At 50.6% G+C, this 20,519-nt stretch overlaps 1 protein-coding gene across 2 annotated transcripts in view; it reads left to right on the top strand.

Moving 5' to 3' along the window:
- Window positions 1–8,925: 8,925 nt before the first annotated feature.
- slc6a8 (solute carrier family 6 member 8) overlaps window positions 8,926–20,519 on the top strand; it is a 35,346-nt gene continuing 23,752 nt past the window's right edge. Inside the window, exons 1-3 of one of the 2 annotated variants that reach the window (XM_033036932.1) lie at window positions 8,926–9,243; window positions 13,378–13,473; window positions 15,536–15,778. In XM_033036932.1, the coding sequence (XP_032892823.1) occupies window positions 9,216–9,243; window positions 13,378–13,473; window positions 15,536–15,778 (367 nt within the window). In that variant the 5' untranslated portion in view covers window positions 8,926–9,215. Of the gene's footprint in view, window positions 9,244–12,111; window positions 12,131–13,377; window positions 13,474–15,535; window positions 15,779–20,519 lie in introns of those variants that run through there. The other variant, XM_033036933.1, reaches the window with a different exon arrangement.

The following is a 20,519-nucleotide window of genomic DNA, read 5'->3' as shown; positions in this document are numbered from 1 at the left end:
CTTCCTTAGTGAAGACGGAACCAAAGTAGTTATTCAATTGGTCCGCCATATCCTTGTTCCCCATGATCAACTCACCTGTTTCTGACTGCAAGGGACCTACATTTGTTTTAACTAATCTCTTTCTTTTCACATATCTATAAAAACTTTTGCAGTCAGCTTTTATGTTCCCTGCCAGTTTTCTTTCATAATCTATTTTTCCTTTCCTAATTAAGCCCTTTGTCCTCCTCTGCTGGTCTCTGAATTTCTCCCAGTCCCAGTATGCTGCTTTTTCTGGCTAATTTGTACACATCATCCTTCGCTTTGATACTATCCCTGATTTCTCTTGTTATCCACGGATGTACTACCTTCCCTGATTTATTCTTTTGCCAAACTGGGATGAACAATTTTTGTAGTTCATCCATGCAGTCTTTAAATGTCTTCCATTGCATATCCACCGTCAACCCTTTTAGAATTAATTGCCAGTCAATCTTGGCCAAAACACGTCTCATACCCTCAAAGTTACCTTTCTTTAAGTTCAGAACCATTGTTTCTGAATTAACAATGTCACTCTCCATCCTAATGAAGAACTCAACCATATTATGGTCACTCTTGCCCAAGGGGGCACGTACAACAAGACTGCTAACTAACCCTTCCTCATTACTCAATACCCAGTTTAAAATAGCCTGCTCTCTCGTTGGTTCCTCTACATGTTGATTTAGATAACTATCCCGCATACATTCCAAGAAATCCTCTTCCTCAGCACCCCTGCCAATTTGATTCACCCAATCTATATGTAGATTGAAGTCACCCATTATAACGGTTTTGCCTTTGTCGCACGCATTTCTAATTTCCTGTTTGATACCATCTCCAACTTCACTACTACTGTTAGGTGGCCTGTACACAACACCCACCAGCGTTTTCTGCCTCTTAGTGTTTCGCAGCTCTACCCATACCGATTCCACATCCTCCAAACTAATGTCCTTCCTTTCCATTGCGTTAATCTCCTCTCTAATCAGCAATGCTACCCCACCTCCTTTTCCTTTCTCTCTATCCCTCCTGAATATTGAATATCCCTGGATGTTCAGCTCCCAGCTTTGGTCACCCTGGAGCCATGTCTCCGTGATCCTAACTATATCATAGTAATTAATAGCTATCTGCACATTCAACTCATCCACCTTATTACGAATGCTCCTTGCATTGAGACACAAAGCCTTCAGGCTTGTTTTTACAACACTCTTACCCCTTATACAATTATGTTGAAAAGTGGCCCTTTTTGATTTTTGCCCTGGTTTTGTCTGCCTGCCACTTTTACTTTTCACCTTGCTACCTATTGTTTCTACCCTCATTTTACACCCCTCTGTCTCTACGCTCACACATTTAAGAAACCCTTTCCCTTTAACTCCATCCTCCACTATCCCATTTGACACCCCACCCCCCTTATTCAGTTTAAAACCACCCATGTAGCAGTGGCAAACCTGCCTGCCAGAATGCTATATCTGTCCAAATGCATTTTAATGCCTTTTAAAAGTCGCAATGATACCCGCTTCCATAGTTTCCTCTGGCAACTTGTTCCAGATACAGGCTACCCGCTGAGTGAAAACGAGGTCCCTCTTAAATCTCTCCCCTCTCACATTAAGCCTGTGCCCTCTAGTTTTAGAATCCTGTATGCTGGGATAAAAGTATTTTATCCGTGCCCCTCATGATCTTGTGCACCTCAATAAGGTTGCCCCTCAGCCTCCTACACTCCAAAGAGCAAATTCCCAGTATATCAACCTCTCCCTGTAACTCAAGCCCAGGTAAAGGCCTGGTGAATCTCTTCTGCACCCTCTCCAACGTAATGACATCCATCCTCGAGCTGGGCGATCAGAACTGCACACAATGCTCCAAGTGTCGTCTCACGAACGACTTGTGCAGCTGCATCATGATGTCTCAACTTTTGTACTCGATGCCTTTCCCAAATTGCCAAATACCTTCTTCACCATCCCGCCCACCTGGCTCACCACGTTCAGGAACCGTGCACCTGTACCCACAGATCTCCCTGTTCTACAACACTCTCCAGGGCTCTGCCATTTACTGTGTAAGTCCTGCCCTGGTCAAACACATCAAACTGCAACCACACACGCTTGGCATTTGCCATTCCTTGGTCCACCTGATGTAGATAGGACCATGCCTCGCCCAGTTACATCAGAATGAGCTGACTGCTTGCCCACATTGTATGCGGGATAGAGTCACGCAATCTGCGACGGGCTTTCTTACGTGCACCTATCACAGCTCGGCGGTCTCTTTTACTGAGAACAACAATTTTAGAAACAGGAACTCAAATTTGCAAGCTGCGTTTTGAACTCATTCTCTCCGGATGACTGTGTATCAGCGCGGTTTCCAAACCAGAGGGAAGGTCAACTTGAGTTCAGATACAGTGCCCTCCATAATGTTTGGGACAAAGACCCATCATTTATTTATTTGCCTCTGTACTCCACAATTTGCGATTTGTAATGGAAAAAAAATCACGTGGTTACAGTGCATATTGTCAGATTTTATTAAAAGCCATTTTTATACATTTTGGTTTCACCATGTATCTAATTACAGCTGTGTTTATACATAGTCCCCCCATTTCAGGGCACCATAATGTTTGGGACACATGGCTTCTTCACAGGCGTTTGCAATTACTCAGGTGTATTTAATTGCCTCCTAATGCGGGTATAAGAGAGCTCTCAGCACCTAGTTTTTCCTCCAATCTTTCCATCACCTTTAGAAACTTTTATTGCTGTTTATCAACATGAGGACCAAAGTTGTCCCAATGAAAGTCAAATAAGCCATTATGAGACTGAGAAACAAGATTAAAACTATTAGAGACATCAGCCAAACCTTAGGCTTACCAAAATCAACTGTTTGGAACATCAGAACAACAGTTTGGAACTGGCAGGCCAAGGAAGACATCCACAGCTGATGGCAGAAGAACTCTCTCTGTGGAGAAGTCAGGTGTGGATTTGTCAATGACCACTGTCCGCAGAACTCTTCATGAACAGAAATACAGAGGCTACACTGCAAGATGCAAACCACTGGTTAGCTGCAAACATAGGATGACCAGGTTACAGTTTGCCAAGAAGTACTTAAAAGAGCAACCACAGTTCTGGAAAAAGGTCTCGTGGACAGATGAGACGTAGATTAACATATCAGAGTGATGGCAAGAGCCAAGTATGGAGGAGAGAAGGAACTGCCCAAGATCCAAAGCATACCACCTCATCTGTGAAACACGGTGGTGGGGGTGTTATGGCCTGGGCATGTATGGGTGCTGAAGGTACTGGCTCACATCATCATTGATGATACAACTGCTGATGGTAGTAGCATAATGAATTCTGAAGTGTATAGACACATCCTATCTGCTCAAGTTCAAACAAATGCCTCAAAACGCATTGGCCAGCAGTTCATTCTACAACAAGACAATGATCCCAAACATACTGCAAAAGCAACAAATGAGTTTTTCAAAGCTAAAAAATGGCCAATTCTTGAGTGACCAAGTCAATCACACGATCTGAACCAAAATGAGCATGCCTTTTATATGCTGAAGAGAAAACTGAAGGGGACTAGCCCCCCAAAGAAGCATAAACTAAAGATGGCTGCAATACAGGCCTGGCAGAGCATCACCAGAGAAGACACCCAGCAACTGGTGATGTCCATGAATCACAGACTTCAAGCAGTCATTGCATGCAAAGGATATGCAACAAAATACTAAACACGACTACTTTCATTTACATGACATTGCTGTGTCCTAAACATTATGGTGCCCTCAAATGGGGGGGGGGGGGGGACTATGTATAAACACTGCTACATGGTGAAACCAAAATGTATAAAAATGGCCTTTATTAAAATCTGACAATGTGCACTTTAACCACATGTGATTTTTTTTCTATTACAATTCTCAAATTCTGGAGTACAGAGGCTAATAAATAAATGATGGGTCTTTGTCCCAAACATTAAGGTGGTCACGGCAGCTATGAACTCCAGACCCTCGCTGTACTTAAACTTGTCAATACGTGGTTGCCTGTACTGACCAAGTGGAGACTCCCCTCTCCTCCTCACCCCTCTTCCCTCCTCCCTTCTTCCCGCCCCCTGCCCTATTTCCCCCCTCTTCTCTTCCCCTCTTCTCTTCCCCTCTTCTCTCCCCCTCTTCTCTTCCCCCCCCTTCTCTCCCCCCCCTTCTCTCCCCCCCTCTCATCTCCCCACAAACACATTGCCGACCCACACCACTCACAAGATGCTGCAAGATTATCACCTTGCAGTAATTTCTCCAACACTGCCTTTCTGTTTACCAATGCTAATATCTTGGTTGACAGGAGCCCCGGTGCCCAACATTTCTGCCCGAGGTGTTGTGCAGCGTGGAAATCAGCAGTGTCTGCTTGACTGGCCGACCATCCCTATTCCTGGACCTGACCTCTGCTGCCCCAGCCTGCACACGGCCCACTGGAAGCTTTGCCTCTCAATTCACGGTCTTGTCAGCGTCTGCCAGCTTCCTTTCCTACCTCCATCCCCTTTCGTTATCAATGTTTGATCCGCTTTTTAGGTAATTCTGCAATAGTGCGATTAATGCTGCCTTTGTCGTATTGTAAGCCTGTCCTATTTCCAGCATTATCTTTCATTTCCCTCCTGAGTCACCGCTAGTCGTTCCGCTGGTTTCAGACGGAAACATATTTGTCTCATTGCCCGTTAATTGCCACGCCAGTGAGTGAGGTTTCAGCTCCACTCTGGTCCACAGAAGGGGACACGGTCGCTGGACGTGGCGGGTGACATGGGCACTGGGGCGCATGGATTGGTGGGTTACATCAGCACTGGGACACGCGTGAGACTGGTGGATCCACTCCCGTGTTCCCTGCACTGACCGGGTGTCAGACGTGATGACACGTCGCGCTGCACACTCGCCACGGCTGGAACCTACCTGAAGGCATCGTTCAAGATCTGAAGAAGGGTCCTGACCAGAGACGTCACCTCTCCGTGTTCTTCACAGATGCTGCCCGAACCGCTGAGTTACTCCAGCGCTTTGTGTAGTTGCTTTGTGAAGCATCGGGATGCAGTGTCTTCCCCATGGAGTCTCGGGTTCGCCCCCCCCCCCCCCCCACCCCCCTGCTCTCACGTGGACCTGGTCTCGGGGGGAAATTTGCCCCTCTGGCCACGCTGTGGTCTGCCCCTACCCTTGGGCTCACGGTCACCGCCAGGGAGGGGGGCTGTTCCTCTTCCTCAGCCCCCGTTCCCCTTCCTCACCCCCGCCCCCCCAGCTCTCTGTCCTACAACAGGCCGGAGCGCCAGTGTTCCACATACCCTCCCCAGGGCCACTGTTCGTGCCCACACTCCCCGCGTGCACACTTTGGCCGATACACCAGTGGCATCCTGTGGAACCTCACTGTCTTAATGAGTTGGCAATCCTGCTTTCCTGCCCGCTTACAGCTGCTCGGTACGCTCTCGGTTCCTGCCTGACTCCTGTGTGAGGTTCTCCTCTCCGTGCCCGTGTCTCTGTCGCTTCCCACAAGAACAACAACCAGCTGCTCTGCCTTATTCCAGCGACGCTCGGCCCAGGGCTCTCGCGGGACCCTGCCACAGTTCCCTGACAAACAAGTATATTTGGAACTGTTGATGCAAAGAACTGTTGATGCTGGTTTATATATATTTTTTAGAAGAGGCGCAAAGTGCTGGAGTAACTCAGTGGGCCGGAGAGCATGGATAGGTGATGTTTGGGGGTCTGGACCCTTCTGGAGATGTGTAGAATTGTTGATGTACTGAGTTGGGTTACAACACGTGCGAGTCAGGACAAGATAACTCAGATACCAAACACTGCAGTCACTGGGAACCTGAAATTAAGCACAAAATGCTGGGAACACTCAGCGGGTCAGTCAGCTTCAGCAAGGAGAGACGCGGCTAATTGATCCGTTCTAAGAAAGGTCTTACTTGCAGCACCTTAACAGGCCCATAACACACAGATAAATATATAACCAACAATACAATAAATGAATAACTGTAATGAATACGTTTATGAATAATATCGGCCAAGTACAATACAATACAATACAATACAATACAATACAATACAATACAATACGGTTTATTTGTCACATTGCACATAAAGTGCAAGTGAAATGCACTGACGGGGTGTCAGACGTGATGACACGTCGCGCTGCACACTCGCCACGGCTGGAACCTACCTGAAGGCATCGTTCAAGATCTGAAGAAGGGTCCTGACCAGAGACGTCACCTCTCCGTGTTCTTCACAGATGCTGCCCGAACCGCTGAGTTACTCCAGCACTGTGTGTAGTTGCTTTGTGAAGCATCGGGATGCAGTGTCTTCCCCATGGAGTCTCGGGTTCGGCACCCCCCCCCCACCCCCCTGCTCTCACGTGGACCTGGTCTCGGGGGGACATTTGCCCCCCTGGCCACGCTGTGGTCTGCCCCTACCCTTGGGAGGGTACATACAAGGAATTTGCCTTGTTGCTCCACCCGCAAGTGACAATATGACAGTACTGTTTTTATGTCTGGCTGTGGCAGCTTAAACAGTCCGGAGTCGCCTTCCAGAGGGAAGTGATTCAAAGAGTTTGTGCCAGGGTGAGAGGGGTCAGAGATGATCTTGCCCGCTCGCTTCCTGACCCTTGCAGTGTACAGTTCATCAATGGAGGGAAGGTTGCAGCCAATAACCTTCTCAGCTGATCGGAGGATTCGATGCAGCCTCCAGGTGTCGTGCTTGGTGGCTGAGCCAAACCAGACCATGATGGAGAAGGTGAGAACAGACTCTACGATGGCCGTGTAGAATTGGACCATCATTGCCTGTGACAGGTTGTGTTTCCTCAGCTGCCGCAGGAAGTACATCCTCTGTTGTGCCTTTTTGACTGTGGAGTCGATGGTAGCCCCCCATTTAAGGTCCTTGGAGATGATGGTTCCCATAAACGTAAAAGACTCCACAGATGTGACTGTGGTTTTATTGATGGTGAATGGGGTGAGGGGAGGGGGCGCTCTCCTAAAGTCTACAATCAATTCCACTGTCTTAAGAGGATTGAGCTCCAGGTTGTTGCGACGGCACCAGGTTGTAAAATACATTTGGACAGGTATGCGGATAGGAAAGGTTTAGGGGATATGGGCCAAATGCAGGCAGGTGAGACTAGTGTAGATGGGGCATCTTGGTCGGCATGAGGAAGTTGGGCCAAAGGGCCTGAACCATATAGTATTATATGACTATGACTGTATACAGGCAACAGCATTTCGTTCAGACCGAAAGGTCTGAATGACAAATAAAGGATTCAATTCAATTCAATACTACTAAGTGACCATAATAGTGCAAAAGTCTGTAGTGCAACCAAAGGCCCAGTCCACAGAAGATCACAGTTGCTGAGGTTAGTGTTGTGCAGTGTGCAAGAGCCTGATGGTTGCTGGGAAGAAGCTAGTTCCTGAATCTGGAGGTCACGGTTTTCAGGCTCCTGTACCTTGTGATGAGCGTGAGGCCAGGGTGGTGCGGGCCTGTGATGATGATGATGATGGGTTTCCAGTTTGAGGCAGCGCCTCCTGTAGATCCCTTCGATGGTGGGGAGGTGAGTACCTGTGATGGACCGGGCAGTGTCCACCACTCTCTGTAGTCTCCTTCATTCCTGGTTGTTGGGGTGATTGATGTAAGCAGTCATTGTGCTGTCATACACTGCACCGCGGTGTGTGCCAGTTCTGGTGTAGCGGTTAGTTCAGCAACCACTCCCTCTCCTTGTGTGGCACACCATCAGAGCTGGGAATGAGTGGCTTCCACAGAGACTCTGGGGGTTCTGAGGTACCTGACGATGAATGTGGATCACCAGACCCAGCCACAGAGGGGCGCAGACATGAGTGGGTCAGTTACGGGGTGGGACAGAGACATGCGTGTAACATTGAATAGTGGTGAACTCAATCGTGCATCTTGAATGAGATCCCAACGCTGCCTCGGGTCCTGGGTCTCATCCCGAATGGTGAGTGGTCGTAAGTTGAGGTCCCCGGGATCCAGCGAGGATCCTGAGACTGAAGATAGACACAAAATGCTGGAGTAACTCAGCGGGACAGGCAGCATCTCTGGAGAACAGGAATGGGTGACGTTTCGGGCCGAGACCCTTCTTCAGGCTGGGGGACGTTTTCAGCACATCCTTGGATCGTTTCCCAAAGGTCTGGCAGCTACGTGGTGACATAGGAGAAGTGTTCGGGGCCACAGAGCCTTAACAGCACGGAAACAGGATCTTCGGCCCATCTTGTCCCTGCCAACCACGTTGGCACTCTGGGCAGGTCTCATTTGCCCACATTCGTCCCATATCTCTCGAAACACCTTCCTATCCATGTATCTGTCCAAATGACTTTTAAAAGTCGTAATTGTATCCACTTCTCTGGCGACTCATTCCAGATACAAACTACCCTCTGAGTGAAAAAGTTGCCCATGAGGTCCCTTGTCCATGCCGACCAAACTGTCACACTGGGTTAGTCCCATTTTCCTGCATTTGGCTCATATCCCTCTAAACCCTAGATAGATACAAAAAGCTGGAGTAACTCAGCGGGTCAGACAGCATCTCCAGAGAAAAATAATAGGTTCCAGAGATGCTGCCTGTCCCGCTGAGTTACTCCAGCTTTTTGTGCCTATCTTCGGTTTAAACCAGTTCCTTCCCACACACTCTGTGTGAGGCCGTTGCCCCTCAGGCTGTTCTGAATTTTCCCGTTACCCCACCCCCGGGCCCTGGGTGGGCGAGGCTGTGAGCATAGCTCGCCCGGAGACCCCTCTCTGTGCCAGCCCGCCCGCCCGCTCGGTCCCTGGACCCGAAACTGCGGTGATGATGGGGCACCGGACATCTGCCCCCTTCCCTGCTAACCCCACCCTCGGGCTCCGCCACCGGTCCCCCCGCCCCCTCCCTCTCTCCCACCCCATCTCCCCTCACTCCCCTGCCCAGGGTATCCCAGTGCCCGCTCTCCCTCTCTCCCTCCCCCGGACAAGGCGGGGACCAATGTGCGGCGGTGGGCGGGCCGGGCCGGCCGGGCGGCCACAGATAAGCCGTTCGCCGCCGGGAGCGGGCGTCTGATGAGGAGGCGGCCTTCACTCGACACTCGCTCGGCTCTGCTGTTGCTGCCGCCGCCGCCGCCGCTACTGCTGCCGCCGCTGCCCCGCTCCCGGCGCCCGCGTCCATGAGATTCTTCCGACTAACCTTCAAGTGTTTCGTCGACTGTTTCTGAAGCCGCCAAGACCGCGCTGCCATCGCACCATGCGCTCCGCGTCCCCGCCGCCCCCGGGTAGGTCACCCCGACCCCCCCCCCCTCTCATCCCCGACCCTCCCCCCTCATCCCCGATCCCCCCTCATTCCCGACCCGACCCCCTGATCCACGACCCCCCCCATCCACGACCCCCCCCCCCATCCACGACCCCCACCCCCCATCCACGACCCCCCCCTGATCCCCCCCCCATCCACGACCCCCCCCTCATCCCCGATCCCCCCCCATTCCCGACCCGACCCCCTGATCCACGACCCCCCCCCCCCCCCCCATCCACGACCCCCCCTCCCTCATCCCCCTCACCCTCAGCCTCCTCATTCCCAATGCCCGTCGCCCCGGGTAGGTCTCCCCTCCCACACACCCTCTCCCTCACATCTCTCTCCCTCCTCTACCTCCCCCCCCCCCCCCCCCCCCGCTCTCTCTGCCGCCGCCGCCGCCGCGTCCTGGTTACGGAAGCAGATGAGCGCGGCACATGCGGAGAGGGAGAGGGGAAGATGAGGGGGGGGGGGGAGGGGGAGATCGGGGGAGAGGGAAAGGGGTTGGAGGGAGCGGGGAGGTACGGGGTGGGGGGAGGGAGATCGAGGGAGCGCGGCGCCGGCTCTAGGCTCTGTGCTGCGCCGGCTGGGTCCGTTCCGGTCCCGGCGCCTCTACGCTCGGTGCCCGCTCGGTCTGACAGCTCCCGGCCGGCGGCGATTCGCGGCTCCGCGGCGTTGACTCCGCGATCTCCCCCCGACCCCTCGCCGCACCGCCGTCTGCGCCCCTCCCCTCCCCCCCCCCGTCTCCCTTCTCCCTCCTCCCTGCCATTACTGTGACCTCTCTCTCTCTCACGCCATCTACCCCCTCTCTCTCCACCCCCCCCCCTTGTCGCCCCTCTCCCCCCACCTCTCCTCCCCATCCGTTTCCCTCTCCTCCCAATCTCACTCCATCCACCCCCTTCCCCTCTCCACCTCCCCTCTCGCTTTCTCTCTCTCACCTGGTCTCCCCTCTTTCTCCACAACACCCCGTTGTCACATCCTCTCCCTCTCCCTCTCCCTCCCTTCCTCCCCCTCCCTCCCTTCCTCTCTCCACTCTCTCTTCCCAATACCATACCCCCTTTCCCTTCCTCCCACCACCCATCCCCAATACCCGTAGACAAGGTAATGAAGAAGGTGTTTGGTGGGGGTTACCTTTATGGGTCGGGGCATTGAGTTGGGCCATCTTGTTTTAGCTGTATCAGTGGTTGGCGAGGCAACACTTGTGTGTGATGGGACGGTGTAGAGGGAGCTTCACTCTGTGTCTGACCCCAGGGGTGTGTAGCTGATAGAGCAGCTGCCTCACAGCGCCAGAGACCCGGGCTTGATCCTGACCTCAGGTGCTGTCTGTGTGGAGTTTGCACGTTCTCCCTGTGACCCCGTGGGTCTCGTCCGGGTGTTTCAATTTCAACCCCCATCCCAAAGATGTGCGGGTTTGTAGGTTAATCGGCCCTCTGTAAATTGCCCCCTAGTGTGCAGGGAGTGGATGAAAAAGTGGGACAACATAGAACCAGTGTGAACGGGTGATCGATGGTCAGCGTGGGCCGAAGGGCCTGATTCCATGTTTGAACTATTTAGATAGGTACATGGATAAGAAAAGTTTGAAGGGATATGGGTCAAATACTGGCAAATGGGACTAGCTTGGATGCGTCATCTGGGTCAGCATGGTTGAGCTGTGCCGAATGGCCAGTTTCCGTGCTGTCCGTGGATGTTCCTTCAGGAAAGGTTCATGATATATTCAACAAATGTGCCCTAAATTGTGAATGGTTTAAGGACTGACTGAGGAGGGAGGTCTTAGAAACAGAGAAACAGAGAAAATAGGTGCAGGAGTAGGCCATTCGGCCCTTCGAGCCAGCACCGCCATTCAATATGATCATGGCTGATCATCCAGAATCAGTACCCCGTTCCTGCTTTTTCCCCCATATGCCTTGATTCCGTTAGCCCTAAGAGCCACATCCAACTCTCTATTGAATACTTCCAGTGAATTGGCCTCCACTGCCTTCTGTGGCAGGGAATTCCACATTGGTGCAGGAGGGTAGGAGGGACATGGAGGAGAGGGGCAGGAGGAAGGAAAGGGGGAGATCTGTGCTCATTTGTCATTTGGATTCAAATCTTGGTACACTACCAATGTGACCTTTAAAGGCATCTGGGCAGGTGGGGAAATGGAGGGGAAAGGTTTAGAGGGATATGGGCTAAACACAAGTAAATGGGACTAGCTTAGTCAAACAACATGGAGGGCATGGACATGTTGGACTGAAATGCTGTTTAACTTCATGACTTGCACACACGTTTGCACTCTCACAGACTTGCACAGATACATGCAGTCAGTATTGATGGATGGGGCCAATGTGCAAGATTATCACCCCCCCCCCCCCCTCTTCCCACAGACCCACAGATCCTTTCCATTGAGAAACACAGGCAGCTCCCTCCCGCAGGTCTTGCCCGACCCCTCCACCTCTCCTCACCTACCCTGCTGTTCCCCAGCCTACCACCTCGCTGTGTCTCACCTTGGGTTCAGTAGCCAACAACCCTCACTCTCTCTTCCCACGTCTCCTCCCGACCAGTGGTGGGACAGGTTGCTCGACATCCATTATCTCCACAGCAGTCACCGTTTTTAAATAAATCCACCAGATCTTCTCACCGCCGCCTCTAATCCATTCACACCTACCAGTCCATTGCAATGGATGAAGATGCAAAGAACGGCAGAAGCTGGTTGATACACAAAAGGACGTAAAGTGCTGGAGTAACTCAGCGGGTCAGGCAGCATCTCTGGAGAACATGGATAGGTGACGTTTTGGGCCGAGACCCTTCTTCAGATCCTGAAATGGATACTGCTCTCTGAACTCTCATGGAACATAGAACAGTACAGCACAAGAACAGACCCTTCGGTCCGCAAGGTCTGTGCCGAACATGATCCCAAGAACATCACTTATTTCCCTTCTCAGAACCCTTAACTGTCCATTCCCAGCTTATCCGTGTGCCTATCCAAAAGCCACAATTGTATCTTCCTCCACCACCACCCCAGGCTATGTAAAAAAAAATGCTTAACGCATCTCTTTGAAGCTTTGCACCTCTCACTTAAAGTTATGCCCTCTATAATTAGATTTTCCCACCCTGGTAAAAAGATTCAGTCTACCCTATCCATACCACTCATAATTTTATATACAGTCACGAGAGATATTTAGGGGCGGCACAGTGGTGCAGCAGTAGAGTTGCTGCCTTACAGCACCAGAGACCCGGGTTTGATCCTGACTATGGATGCTGTCTGTGTGGAGTATGTACGTTCTCCCCGTGACTGTGTGGCTTTTCTCCGGGTGCTCAGGTTTCCTCCCACACTCCAAAGACGTACAGGTTTGTAGGTTAATTGACTTTGGTAAAGATTGTAAATTGTCCTTTGTATGTAGAATAGTGCTAGTGTAGTGGTGGTCGGCATGGACTCGATGGGCTGAAGGGACAGTTTCCGCTTTGTATCTCGAAATTAAAATGATCAAAATGAAATATTTGAAGGACAAAATGAACAGCCCCCAGTTTCTCCAGACTGGCCACAGAACCAAAGCAGGAATTATTTCAGTAAATCTGAGCTACAGGGAGAGATTGAGCAGGCTAGGGCTTTATTCTTTGGAGCACTGGTGCTCTTACAGAGGTGTACAAAATCATGAGGGGAATAGATAGGGTGAATGCAGAGTAGGAGAATCAAGAACCAGGGGACATAGGTTTAAGGTGAGAGGGGATATAAATAATAGGAACCTGAGAGGTAACTTTCACACAGAGGGTGGTGTGTGTATGGAATGAGCTGCCAGAGGAGGTAGTTAAGGCAGGTACAATAATATTTAAAAGATATTTGGAGTGGTGCATAGATGGGAAAGGCTTAGAGGGGTATGAGCTAAACCCGGGCATATGGGTCGAGCTTAGATAGTCGTGGTTGAGTTTGGCCAAAGGGCTGTTTCCCTGCTGTATGACCATCTCTCCTGAGGTCTGGTGCCCGGGACTGGACACCAGACCTGTGGGCACAGCAATATTCATACCAGCAGGTCCTCGCACATCGTCCTATTGAACACCATCTGCCACCTGCCTGCCCATTTCACTGTACTCCCTGCATCTCCTTGAGATCGTTCACTATACTCTATCTTCTTCTTCCTCCTAGGCAGTCCCTCAGGATCGAGGACAAGTTGCTTCCAGCCCAGTTCCGTCAGCTCTGAGGCGACTGTGCCCATAGTGGAACCTGCGGACTCCTGTACAGGTGGGCCGGGGTTGCATGTCGCGGTGGGTGGGCGGGCGGGCGGGTGCATGGTGTGGGAGTTTGCACGTTCTCCCTGTGACTGCGTGGGTTTTCTCTGGGTGCCACCGTTTCCTTCTACACTTGGAATATATGCAGGTTTATAGGTTAATTGGCTTTGGTAAAAATTGCAAATTGTCCCAAGTGTGTAGAATTGTCCTAGTGCATGGGGATCGCTGGTAGTTGTAGACTCGATGGGCCAACGGCCTGATTCCACGCTGTATCTCTAAACTCTAAAGTCCATGTCAGAATTACACTATTCGGCCCATCTAGTTTACCCTGCCATTCATTCATGGCTGATCTACCTTTCCCTCTCATCACCATTCTCCTGCCTTCTCCCCGTAACTTTTGCCACTTTTACCCATCAATAATCCATCAATCTCTGTTTTAAAAATACCCAATGACTTGGCCTCCCCGTCTGTGGCAATGAATTCCACAAATTCACAACCCTCTGGCTAAAGAAATTCCTCCTCATCTCTTTTCTAACGGTACGGCCTTTTCATTAGAGGCTGTGCCCTCTGGTCCTAGACTCTCCCACTAGTGGAAATATCCTCTCCATATCCAATCTATCTAGGCCTTTCACTATTCGGTAAGTTTCTATGAGGTCCTCCCTCATCCTGTGCTGGCTCTAAGGGCCGAATGGCCTACACCTGCATCTATTTTCTATGTTTCTATCCCACCTGAATGCTCCTTCTGCCCTTTGAGGGAGTCCCAGGAGTATTGACACTCAATAGACAGGGGTGTGAATGTAATGGACGCCCAGTGCTGGGGACAATTCTCTAATGTAGGCTCACTTATCCCTCCTTCATTTCATTTCCTCAGAGAACAATTACAGCAAAGAAGCAGGCCATTCAACCCATCACGTCTGTGCTAACTCTCTACCAGAGTCGCCCATTGGTTCCACCCCAATCCCTTCTCCATGATCATGTTCCCTCTCCCATAGTCACAGAGCTGTACAGCACGGAATCAGGCCCTTTGGTCCACCTTGTCAATGCCGACCAAGTTGACACAATGGGCTGGTCCCATTTGCCTGTATTTGGCCCACATCCCTCTAAACTCATCCTAGCCATATATCTGTCCAAATATTTTTTTTAAATCATAATTGTATCCACTTCTACAACTTTCTCTGGCAAAATGGCAAAATACCCACCACCCTCAGATTCATATTAAATCTTTCCCCTCTCACCTTGAACCTGTGTCCTTGATTCCCCTCCCCTGAGTACAAGACTCTGTGCATTCAGCCTAACTATTCCCCTCAAGATCTTATACAGCTCTATAAGATCACCCCTCAGCCTCCTTCATTCCAAGGAATAAAGTCCTAGTCTGCCCAACCTCTCCCTGTAACTCAAGCCCTCGAGTCCTGGCAACATCCTCGAACATCTCCCTGCACCTTTTCCAGATTAACAACATCCTTCCTATAACAGGGTGACCGAAACTGAACACAATACTCCAACTGTGGCCTCACCACTGTCCTGTACAGCTGTAATATAACATACCAACTTCTATAATTCTATGCTGGCTGATGAAGGCCAGGGTACCAATGGCCTCTTGACCACCCTATCTACCTGTGAAGGTAGACAGAAATGCTGGAGAAACACAGCAGGTGAGGCAGCATCTATGGAGCAAAGGAATAGGTGACGTTTCGGATCGAGACCCTTCTTCAGACTCGGTCTGAAGAAGGGTCTCGACCCGAAACATCACTGAGTCCTTCGCTCCATAGATGCTGCCTCACCCACTGAGTTTCTCCAGCATTTTTGTCTACCTTTGATTTTTCCAGCATCTGCAGTTCTTTCTTAAACACTATCTACCTGTGACATCACTTTCAAGGAACCATGTACCTGTACTAGATCACTCTGCTCTGTAACACTCCCTAGAGGGGATCAGGTCCACCTGCTGTGCCTGTAGATTGGGTGGAATGTTCCGGAGAGGCTCGAGTTGGTGTGCCGTGCCCGTAGGTTGGGTGGAATGTTCCGGAGGGGCTCGGGTCGACCTGTCGTGCCGGTCAGTAAGCGGATGTGTCTTACAGGTGGGTACAGATGTACCGATGCCCCAGAACCGGCACCGGTCGAGTTGGTGGTGGACCCGGAGTCCGGCCCTGAGGACAAGTCGGTGCTCACCCCCCTCGTCACCAATGGTTGCATCAAATACCCGGGGGTGGAGCGGGAGACCTGGACGCGCCAGATGGACTTCATCATGTCCTGTGTCGGCTTTGCCGTGGGCTTGGGCAACATTTGGAGGTTTCCCTACCTGTGTTACAAGAACGGAGGTGGTGAGTACTGTCGGCACACCGTCCTGGCACAGCCTGCAGCCGGCTCTGACTATACCTCACCGCAGTCTGGTGATTTGATGAGGCCTTACCTGGAATATTGTGCTCAGTTCTGGTCACCTTGCTACAGCAAAGATGTCAGTCAGCTGCAAAGAGAGGGGACAGATTTTTACGAGCATATTGCTAAGACTCTAGGGCCTGAGCTACAGGGAGAGGTTGGACAGGCTAGGGCTTTATTCCTAGGAGCGCAGGAGGCTGAGGGTGATCATATAGAGGTGTACAAAATCATGATGGGAATAGATAGGGTGAATGCGCAGAGTGTAGATACAGGTGTTGGTTTACAAAATAGGCCCAAAGTGCTGGATTAATTCAGCAGGGCATGCAGCATCTCTGGAGAACATGGACAGGTGACATTTTGGGCCGGGACCCTCTTACAGAACTGAGTCTAAAATTGCAGAGGGAGGGAAGATGGCAATTGTTTGGTAAATTAGTCAACAACATGGAAGGCTCCTGGCTGCTGGCTCACCTACCAATCCCAGTGCCCTTGTCTGGACCATTAGAGCTTGAGTTACAGGGAGGGGTTGGATAGGCTGGGACTTTGTTCTCTGGAGTGTAGGGGGCTGATGGGTGGTCTTATTGAGGTGTACAAGATCACGAGGGGCCCGGATAAAGTAAACACTCACACTTTTCCCCACAGGGTAGAGGATTCTAAAACTAGAGGGCACAGGATTAGGGTGAGAGGGGAGAGGTTTAAGAGGGACGTAAGGGGAAAGTTTTCCACTCAGAGGGTGGTCCATAAGTGGAACGAGCTGAGCTGCCAGAGGAAGCCATAGAAGTGGGTGCAATTATAGCCTTTAATAGACATTTGGACAGATACATGGATAGGGAGGGTTTAGAGGGATATGGGCCAAATGCAGGCACATGGGGCGAGCCCAGTGTGGTAATTTGGTCGGCATGGACAAGATGTGCTAAAGGGCCTGTTTCCCTGGCGTATGACTCCCCTCACCCCCAAATGAACAGCTGAGGGTGAAGGACAAAGATGGTAGGTTTAGGGATCCCTGTCTGAAGTAAGAGTCAAGAGTGTTTTATTGTCATATGTCCCAGGTAGAACAATGACATTCTTACTTGCAGCAGCACAACAGAATATTTAAACATAGGACACTGTAAACAATATAATAAATGAGAAGAAAAGTTTAGTGTATGTATATACTCGCACACACACACATATATATATATCACTTCACTCCAGAGATGCTGCCTGTCTTGCTGAGTTACTCCAGAATTTTGTGTCTATATTCGATTTACACCCGCACACATAAAAAATAAATAAACAATCATAGTACAATAATAGTCTGTGGAGTTCTGAGATTGGAGGTTGTAAAGTTTAATAGTCTGATGGGTTAGGGGAAACCAAGTAAGATAAAGGAGAATGCCAGGATATTGTATGGATCTATGTGAAGCATGATGGTATGCAGGGAGAGAGAGAGAGAGAGAGTCCCTGCGACCCACAGGAGAAGGGGAGATACGGGCCGTGGACAGGCAGAGGGGATGACTAAAGTGGCATCTTGTTCAGAGCAGAATCCTCCAATGACAGTGTTACGTGTAGCCTGACGTCACTCCCTGCCTCCTGCTGTCGAGTGGAATGAATAATTGAACAGAGTGAGGCTGCAGAGAGCCCTTGTTAGTGAGCAGTGGGAGTAAGCAGCGTGCACACAAACTGGCCTCCTTTGTCCTTTAGCGATGTTCGCGAGGCATGTGGACGTGCAACCTTGCCGTGTTTTGATGGCCGCTGGAACCGTGCTCTCTGCAACCACATCCCAACGCTCCCACACTGCTCACAAAATGCTGGCCTCTCTCCTAGTGTTATAGAGACACAGGCATGCATAGAGCCAGCCCCTTGGTCCACGGTGTCTGTACCGGCCATCTGCACTAATCCTGGAGAACATAGACAGGCGACATTTCGGGTCAAGACCCTTCTTCAGACTCAACCCAGAACGACACCTGTCCACGTTCTCCAGAGATGTTTTCCGACCCGCTGAGTTACTCCAGCACTGTGTCCTTTTGTGCATTAACGAGCATCTGCAGTTCTTTGTCCCTACATTTGCACTAATCCCATTGAGTTTTACCTCCGTGATTCAAGTCCGGTTTAGCTACTGAGATGCTGTGAGTCTCAGCCTACATCACCCCCTCAGGCACTGGGTCCTGACCAACCACCCTCTAGGGGGGTGGAGTGGTGGAGGGGGGAGGGCCTTCTTCAGCTCCCCCTGTACTCGTGTACACTATGTTTGCATAGAAATTACACAGATAAAGGTCTTGGAGCAGGCGACAATAATAAATAACATCCCCCCCCGCAAGGATATGGATCAGTTTCAATTCTGTTTCAGGTTAGTTTATTGTCATGTGTACCAAGGGGCACTGAAAAGCTTTTGTTGCGTGCTATCCAGCCAACAGAAAGACAATACATGATTACAATCGAGCCGTTTACAGTGTATAGACACGAGGGAAATGAATCAGGTGCAGGTTGAGGAGATTAGTTTAACCTGGCATCATGTTCAGCACGGACATTGTGGGTTGAAGGGCCTGTTGCAGTGTTCTATTAAAGGATGTGAGCAGACACTTGGAGCCACAGTCGCTGGTGAATCGAGGTGGAGCCACGCGGGTGGACACAGGCAGCCATTATCTGTACTGCCTCGTCAGCACAACTCTCACCTCCCACAGATCCACATCAGCCTGGCCTCCACGGCACATAGTTCTGCAGTGAGACAGCTCCGCATGCAGGCTCCTGGTCCCAGAGTTAGTTTAAAGACACGGCACAGAAACAGGCCCTTCGGCCCACCGAGTCCACACCGACAACTGACCACCCGTTCACTCTTGTTCAATATTATCCCACTTTCACATCCACTCCCTACACACTAGGGGCATCTTAGAGGGGCCAATTAAAGCGGAGCACCCGGAAAAACCCCACAGGATCACAGGGAAACTCCACACAGACACCACCGGAGGTCAGGATGGAACCTGGGGCCTCTGGTGCTGAGGCAGCAGCTTTACTGGTAGTCATTGACAGCACCGGCCTCTGGCACAGGCACACAATGGGCTTCTGACTCAGCCATACCTTGCCCACTTCAGAGATACAACCTCCTGCCACAGCTGTCACCTACTCTGAGCATAGACAAGGTAGACAGTCACAACCTTTCTCCCAGGGTGGAAATGTCAGACGAGAGGCCATTGCATTAAAGTGAGGAGCATAGTTTAAAGGAGATGTGCAGTTATTTTACACAGATGGTGGTGGGGGCCTGCAACACACTGTCGAGTGGTGGTGGAGGCAGATGGGATGGTGGTGTTTTTGAGAGGTTTAATGGATATGCAGGGAATGGAGGGATAAGGATCACATGCAGGCAAAGGAGATGAGTTTGACGGCATCATGTTTGAAACAGAAATTTGGGCTGAACTTGCCCCACACGTCTCCTTTAAACTGTCCATCTCACATTAAAGCTATGCCTTTATGTCTCCTGCATTCCACCCTGGGTGAAACGTTTCCTCCTCATCCTGTGTGCTAACAATGAACTTTGCTATTGACTTAGACAGGACCCCACCCTGCTTCTGTGTTGGGATTTACTTACAGAGTCACACAGCACAGGATCAGGCCCAACCCGTCCACGCCAACCACAACGCCCAGTCTAAGCTGCCCCCCACAACGCTCTGAACCTTCCCTATGTATGCACCTGTCCAAATGTCTTTTAAATGTTACTGTACCTGCCTCAACTACCTCCTCTGGCAGCTCGTTCCATACACCCACCATCCTCAGTGTAAAAATCAGTTGCCCCTCAGATTCCGATGAAGCCTTCAACTGCTCCAGGGAAGGTGCTGGACAGAGTGAAGAAGAGATTCATCAGGATATTGCCAGGACTCGAGGGGCTGAAGTTATAGTCAGGTTTATTGTCATAAGTTCTTGTACGGTGAGATCCAGGCCTGCCGCCGCATCACCGGCTCATACACACAGACACACACAGACACATCAATTGTACATAACATAAGAGGTTGGGCAGCTTTGGACTTTATTCCTTGGAGCTGGACTTTATCTTGCACTAAACATTATTCCCTTTATCCTGTATCTGTACACTGTGGATGGCTTGATTGTAATCATGGATAGTCTGAGTGGATAGCAAGCAACAAAAAGGTTTTCACTACCTTGGTACACGTGACAATAAACTAAACCTAACCAAACATGGAACGAGCTGCCAGAGGAGGTAGTTTTGTAGGGACAATAACAACATTTTAAAGCACACAAAATGCCGGAGTAACTCAGTGGATCAGGCGGCATCTTTGGAGAACATGGATAGGTGACAATTCGGGTCAGGTACCTTCTTGAGACTGATCCATCCCGACTCGAAACATGACCTGCCCATGTTCTCCAGAGATGCTGTCTGACCCACTGGGTTACTCCAGCACTTTGTGTCTTTTGTGTAAACCAGCATCTGCAGTTCCTTGTTTCCGCATTTACAAGCTGCTGATTCAGATGGGAGATGCCCAGTTGGGTACCTTGGTTGGCATGGAGGAGATGGGCTGTAGGGCCTGTTTCTCTGTGGGCCGTGTGACAAGTGAGTGGTGGGGGTCTGACCACATGGTCAGGGTGGGGGGGGGGGGGGTAGGGGGGTTCATTGAGGACCTGGAGGGAGATTGTAATTGGGAAGTTGGGGGGGAGCATTCAACGATGGAGTCGATGGGCTGATAGGCATCCTTGCCG

Source organism: Amblyraja radiata, chromosome 18, assembly GCF_010909765.2.
Source record: "Amblyraja radiata isolate CabotCenter1 chromosome 18, sAmbRad1.1.pri, whole genome shotgun sequence".
NCBI classification, from domain to species: Eukaryota; Metazoa; Chordata; class Chondrichthyes; order Rajiformes; family Rajidae; genus Amblyraja; species Amblyraja radiata.
Note: the sequence above shows the minus strand (reverse complement) of the source record. Positions and strands in the feature narration are given on the sequence as shown.